Source organism: Hyla sarda, chromosome 3 (assembly GCF_029499605.1).
Source record: "Hyla sarda isolate aHylSar1 chromosome 3, aHylSar1.hap1, whole genome shotgun sequence".
Taxonomy (NCBI): Eukaryota; Metazoa; Chordata; class Amphibia; order Anura; family Hylidae; genus Hyla; species Hyla sarda.
Window position 1 is genome coordinate 290,903,933 of NC_079191.1, and position 7,242 is coordinate 290,911,174.

Here is a 7,242-nt window from a genome sequence, read left to right on the forward strand (position 1 = left end):
TAATTTTACCATGAAGTTTTTTTTCTGTTTCGCCCCACAAAAAAATTTTTTGCTTGTACCGTAGATTTTGTGGTAAAATTAGTGATGTCAATACAAAGTACAATGACATCACTTATATAGGTGAAAATTTTAAAGGATTATGGCTATTAAAAGGCGAAATGAAAAGAAGTGCAAAAACTAAAATTTGCTGCGTCATTAAAGGCTTAAGAAGTTAGAAATAAGGAAAGGGGTTACCGTATTTATCGTCGTATAACACGCATTTTTTAGGCTAAAATTTTTAGCCTAAAGTCTATCTGCGTGTTATATGCTGATAAGCTGCTGCAGTTCAATGATTTAAAGCGGGCACTTCAAATCAATGAACTGTAGCGGCTTTTGCAGGTCCAGAGACCTGCCGTCGCTGCCCGATTCTCTGCCCCTGCCTGTCCTGGTGTCCAGAGACTGCCGGCGCCGCTGCCCCATTGTCTCCCCCATCCCCGGTTTTTCTGACCCCACAGAAGCCCCCAGGAAAGGCAGGGGGAGAGAGGCCGTTGCTGCCCGCTTCTCTCCTCCTGCCTTTCCTGGGATCTAGAGCCCTGCTGCTGCCGTTTCTCTCCCCCTGGCTATCGGCGCCGCTTCTCTCCCCCTGGCTATCGGCGCCGCTTCTCTCCCCCGGCTATCGGCGCAGATGCCCCATTGCCTCCCCCATCCCCGGTTTTATAATTACCTGTTGCCGGGGTCAGGTCCGCGCTGCTTCTGGCTCCGGTGTGGCGACACCTGCGTCGTTGCTATGCGCTGCGCTACGCAATGACGAGTGACGTCGCGTTGAAGACTTCACTCGTCATTGTGCCTCCAGTATTAAAAGGAGTACTAGGGAGAGAGGATGGGAACTTAATTCTTATATCATTGTCTCCATTATTTCATTTAGACCTCTCGGAGAAATGGTAGAAAATTCATACATCCAATATACCGCTTTCTTTTTTTAATAATTCAAACCGGTTAGACAGATTTTCAGGATAATGGTCAATTGTCATGACAGAAATCAGATCCTCCCGCTCAGGGGGCATAATAGTGCAATGTTGAGATAATCCATGCAACATAAATGTATTCCTTATGTTCTGCCTATGTTTATTGAGACAATTGCGGAATTGCAGAATTGTCTCAGTAAACATAGGCAGAACATAAGGAATACATTTATATTGCATGGATTGTCTAAACATGGCACTATTATGCACCCTGAGCGGGAGGATCTGATTTCTGTGATGCCAATTGACCATTATCCTGAAAATCTGTCTAAGCGGTTTGACTCTCACGGACACTATCCCAGTGTTTCTTTTCATCCAAAACCCCCCCTTTCTACCTGATTGATTGTCTTCTTGGCTGCTCATTCAGCCGTCCTAGTGTGAGGGAGGAAAGGGGCATGGCCCAGCATAGAGGCTGTGAACACTGCAGCTGGCAGCTCTGAATCTTCTCCTCTCTGTTTACAACTGCATGTGCAGAGAGAAGAAACGAATGAGGGGATGCAGTAAGGCAGAGTCAGGAGTATGCCCTGCTGTGGTATGAGCACAGTGCTGACTCCTGCCTGTCTGATTGACAAGCAGGGAGCAGTGCTGAGCTTGTCTGTGTCCCAGCTGCAGTCTGAGATTTAGGACTCCAGCACGAGTCTGAAATCTATAAAAAGGGTTTTAAGCCAGGACTGGTAGGGGGACCCTCAGTGGTTATTTTTTTCAAAGTGGAAAATTAAATAGAAAGAAGCATATTTTTTTTTTAATAACATGCAATTGGAAAGTTATTCTGCATACATTAATCTATAATATATCAAAATATTTTTTTTAATGAAAGGTATCCTTTAAAACTACCTTCTAGCAACATATGCATCTATAAATAGGTGATGTGCATTCTTTAGTAAACTCCAAAAATGATCTTTATTTATATGGAATCTAAAGATTTTTATTTTTTATTTATTTTTTGATCTTTAGGTTTGTATTCGTACGCCATCCCAAGAAGTCATTGAAAGACAGCCCATACAGAAGCAGCAACAACCACCAATTCCAATGCCAAGCCAGAAAAAACGAAAGTCTGTCAACGGTGATTTGAGTCGACAACTGCTTTCTGAAGCAGCAGCTGTTTTAAACCAAAAAGAAGATGAATTTGATGCATTTGGTGTCACAGTTGCCGCAAAGCTGCGCAAAATGGATGACAAACAGAGACTGTTATCCGAAGTTCTGATAACTGATATTTTGTTCAAAGGGATGATGAAGAAACTCACAGAAGAATCTAGCATTTCCCTGTTTCAAATGCCACACTATTCTTGTCAGCCACCAAGTTGTTCTAACTCTATGGACTATAATATTCAACATACTCAGACAATGACTTCCCCACGGCAAGATTACGTTTCCATTAATCATGAATATAGCTGTAGTCCTACGCGGTTGAGGGCAAATCAGTCTTTTTGTATGTCTCCACTGCCTAATTCACATGTTATAGAACCTTCCCAGTACAAAGAAGAACATTTATAACTAGCGCACATTTGTAACAGTATGACGTTTAACACTTTTTAGTGTTTTTATTGGGACACTACAATTAAAGCTGTTCCTTCTTAGGATATAACTTAAGTTGTTTTTATTACAAAAATTACATTTTCTTTTTTATATTAAATTTTATAATTATTACGTCTTTATATATAGTTTTTTGAAGAAATAAGAAAAAAACTGATTTTTGTGAAAGATGTTTTGCATCAAAGTTGTTACCTTTTATTATTTGCGTATTTAAGCAAAATCAACCTGATTGAAATTGGGGTAGTGAAAAGCAGTTATATCCTTTTATCTTTTCTACCTCTTACTTTAGTAGTCACTACTGCTGTGCACTAAAACTGACCATGCACATAATGTAAAAGTTTGAAATTGCTGATTCTGACCACTTCCTTCTACGTTTAGTTTAAAGGGGTACTCCGGTGAAAACCTTTTTATTTTTTTATTTTTATTTTTTTTTTAAATCAACTGGTGCCAGAAAGTTAAACAGATTTGTAAATTACTTCTATTAAAAAATCTTAATCCTTCCTGTACTTATTAGCTGCTGAATACTACAGCGGAAATTATTTTCTTTTTGGAACACAGTGCTCTCTGCTGACATCACGAGCACAGTGCTCTCTGCTGACATCTCTGTCCATTTTAGGAACTGTCCAGAACAGCATATGTTTGCTATGGGGATTTCCTTTTACTCTGGCAGTTCCGAAAATGGACAGAGATGTCAGCAGACCGCTCTGTGTTTCAAACGGAAAAGAATTTCCACTGTAGTATTCAGCAGCTAATAAGTACAGGAAGGATTTTTTTTAATAGAAGTAATTTACAAATCTGTTTAACTGGCACCAGTTGATTTAAAAAAAAAAAAGGTTTTTCACCGGAGTACCCCTTTAATGCTTTCTCAACACAGTAATTTTTTGGGATGGCTTTTTCTTTACCTGGACTTTCCAAGTGCTAAGATTTTTATGTTGTCCTCAGCATAACTGTATGAGGGATTGACTTCTGAGGGACAAGTTGCTCTTTTTTTTTTTTAACTATTTTGTGAACAATACAGTGTATTGAACCACTTAAAAAAAAAAAAGTTTGCGGGATGAAACTTGTTGGTGGTGTTGGGCAATTAGTGGTAAAACAAATTCAGTCCTGCTATTATATTTCTGAGTTTTGTTTTCACAGAGTTTACCAGGCAGTATAAATGACATTCTGCAGGTCAGTACAATTATGTGATACCAAATTTATATAGTTTTTGATGTGTTTTATTACTTTAAAAAAAAATTAAAACAGTTTTCTTCTTAAATAAAATAAAAATTCTGAGACCTAACCTATTTTTCTATCGATAGACCTTTTGTGAAAGTTTTTTTCACAGGATAAGGAGTAGTTTTTATTGTAACCATTTTGAGGTACATAGGAATTTTTGGTCACTTTTTAATTGATTTATTGGGGAGGAGTCAAAATGACTGAAAAACTGCATTGTGGAGTTTTAGTTTATTTATTTTATTAAATGTCATTTAGTATGCAAGATAATGTGATATTTTAATAGTTAATATATTTATGAATGCAGCAATACCAGGTGTGTGTATGTATACCCCTCATTTTGTCTTCAGAACTGTCTTTATTCTTCTTGGCATACTTTCTACTAGGTGATGTAAACTTTCCTCAGATTTTGGTCCATATGGACATGATGACATCACGCAGTTGCTGCAGATTTGTTAGCTGCACATCTATGATGCTAATCTCCCATTCAACCATATCCCAAAGGTACTCTAGTGGATTAAAATCTGGTCACTATGAAGTCCATTGGTCCCCTATGCTGGAGATCATTAACCCCTTAGGGACATGCGCCGTAAATGTACAACGCTGCATATCGTCAGTGCCGCTTTCTTCATTCGAAGCAGGTCCCAGCGGGTGTCAGCAGCCACGGACCCGCCGGTAATGGCATACATCAGCGATCGCGCTGATGTCTGCCATTAAACCCTCAGATGCTGTGATAAATACAGATCACAGCATCTGTGGCAGTGCGGTACTTAAAATGTCTGATCTGATCGCCCTCGCGGCACTGCCACGGGGATCAGATCAGCCAAGATGGTGGACAGAGGTCCCTTCTCCTTCTGCACTGATCTGCCTTCCAGCAGACCAGAGCAGAAGATCGCCGATAATACTTATCAGTGCTATGCCTTATGCATAGAACTGAACAGTATTAGCAATATAATGACTGCTATAAATAGTCCCCTGTGGGGACTAAAAAAGTGTAAAATTTAAAGTTTAAAAAAAAGTGAAAAAGCCTCCCCCAATAAAGTTTTAAATAACCCCTTTTCCCATACAAAACGATAAATAATAAACATATTTGGTATCGTTGCATGCGCAAATGTCCAAATTATAATGTTAAAGATCAGACTTCAAAAATATTTTATAAATAGCGATCAAAAAGTCACATATGCGCAACCAGATCATGGTGCAAAAAATGAGCCCTCCCTGAATACGGAAAAATAAAAAGAGGTGGTCAAAATAGGGCAATTTTAAACGTACTGATTTTGTAAAAAAAAAAAAAAAAGTTTGAGATTTTTTATATGCAGTGCAAAAAGAGTTATAGATTTTAGAAGGCGAGGCGGAAAAAATGAAAACGCAAAAATAAAATTTGCTGTGTCCTTAACCCTTTAAGGACTTAGCCCTTTTTCACCTTAAGGACTCGGCCGTTTTTTGCAATTCTGACCACTGTCACTTTAAACATTAATAACTCTGGAATGCTTTTAGTTATTATTCTGATTCCGAGATTGTTTTTTCGTGACATATTCTACTTTAACGTGGTAAAATTTTGTGGTAACTTGCATCCTTTCTTGGTGAAAAATCCCCAAATTTTATGAAAAAAGTGAAAATTTTGCATTTTTCTAACTTTGAAGCTCTCTGCTTGTAAGAAAAATGGATATTCAAAATAATTTTTTTTTGTTCACATATACAATATGTCTACTTTATGTTTGCATCATAAAATTTATGAGTTTTTACTTTTGGAAGACACCAGAGGGCTTCAAAGTTAAGCAGCAATTTTCCAATTTTTCCCAAAATTTTCAAACTCAATATTTTTCAGGGACCAGTTCAGTTTTGAAGTGGATTGGAAGGGTCTTCATATTAGAAATAACACATAAATGACCCCGTTATAAAAACTACACCCCCCCCCCCCCCCCAAAGTATTCAAAATGACATTGTCAGTGTTTTAACCCTTTAGGTGTTTCACAGGAATAGCAGCAAAGTGAAGGAGAAAATTAAAAATCTTCTTTTTGTATACTCGCATGTTCTTGTAGACCCAATTTTTGAATTTTTGCAAGTGGTAAAAGGAGAAAATTTTACTTGTATTTGTAGCCCAATTTCTCTAGAGTAAACACATACCTCATATGTCTATGTAAAGTGTTGGGAGGGCGCAGTAGGGGGCTCAGAAGGGAAGGAGCAACAAGGGGATTTTTCTGAAATGGTTTTTGAGGGGCATGTCACCTTTAGGAAGCCCCTAGGGTGTCAAAACAGCAAAAAAAAAAACACATGGCATACCATTTTGGAAACTAGACCCCTCGGGGAATGTACCATGGGATAAAGTGAGCCTTAATACCCCACAGGTGTTTCATGACTTTTGCAAATGTAAAAAAAAAAAAAAAAAAAAAAATACCTAAAATGCTTGTTTTCCCCAAAATGTTACTTTTTTAAAAAAGGGTAATAGCAGGAAATACCCCATTTGAAGCCCAATTTCTCCCGATTCAGAAAACATCCCATATGGGGGTGAACAGTGCTCTGCTGGCGCACTACAGGTCTCAGAAGAGAAGGAGTCACATTTTGGCTTTTTGGAAGCAAATTTTGCTCTGGGGGCATGCCGCATTTAGGAATCCCCTATGGTGCCAGGACAGCAAAAAAAAAAAAAAACACATGGCATGCCATTTTGGAAACTAGACCCCTTGGGGAACGTAACAAAAGGTAAAGTGGACCTTAATACAACAAAGGGCATATGTAAAAAAAAAAAAAAAAAAAAAAAAAAAATTTACCTAAAATGCTTGGTTTCGCTAATATTTTACATTTTTACAAAGGGTTAAAGCAGAAAATACCCCCCCAAAATTTGAAGCCCAATTTCTCCCGATTCAGAAAACACCCCATATGGGGGTGAAAAGTGCTCTGCTGGCGCACTACAGGTCTCAGAGGAGAAGGAGTCACATTTTGGCTTTTTGGAAGCAAATTTTGCTCTGGGGGCATTTAGGAAGCCCCTATGGTGCCAGGACAGCAAATAAAAACCCACATGGCATCACATTTTGGAAACTAGATCCCTTGGGGAACATAACAAGGGGTAAAGTGAACCTTAATACCCCACAGGGGTTTCACGACTTTTGCATATGTAAAAAAAAAAAAAAAAAAGTTTTTTTAACTAGACCCATATGCAGCACGAGGCCCCAAAAGGTCCTCATTTCGGCTGCATCGACTGGAGTCCAGCCGCCGGGTCTAGCTAAAAATGAGCCCGGGTTAGAGGCGTCGAACTGTTGGGCATACAGATACGTCTGTGTAACCATCAAATTAACAAAGTCGTCACTGAAAAAATTAACGAAAAAGTCCATTTCAGTGAACCCGACAATGTTAATTGTCGCCGACAAACTCACAAGAATCACGGGCTTGTGGTCCGCTGGCTGAGTCCAGACAAGTTCACCGGTACGAGGTACCAGTGAACTTGGCTGGGGGGCTTCACTAGTATAAGCGCCAGGGGGACTCATACTAGCATGGG

The 7,242-nt window shown here is 38.9% G+C and overlaps 1 protein-coding gene across 1 annotated transcript in view; it reads left to right on the top strand.

Moving 5' to 3' along the window:
* Window positions 1-5,557, top strand: part of LOC130362418 (uncharacterized) — a 74,478-nt gene extending 68,921 nt beyond the window's left edge. The window contains exon 4 of the mRNA XM_056566854.1: window positions 1,956-5,557. Coding sequence (XP_056422829.1) covers window positions 1,956-2,495 — 540 coding nt within the window. The 3' untranslated portion in view covers window positions 2,496-5,557. The remainder of the gene's footprint in view (window positions 1-1,955) is intronic.
* The last annotated feature ends 1,685 nt before the right edge of the window (window positions 5,558-7,242 follow it).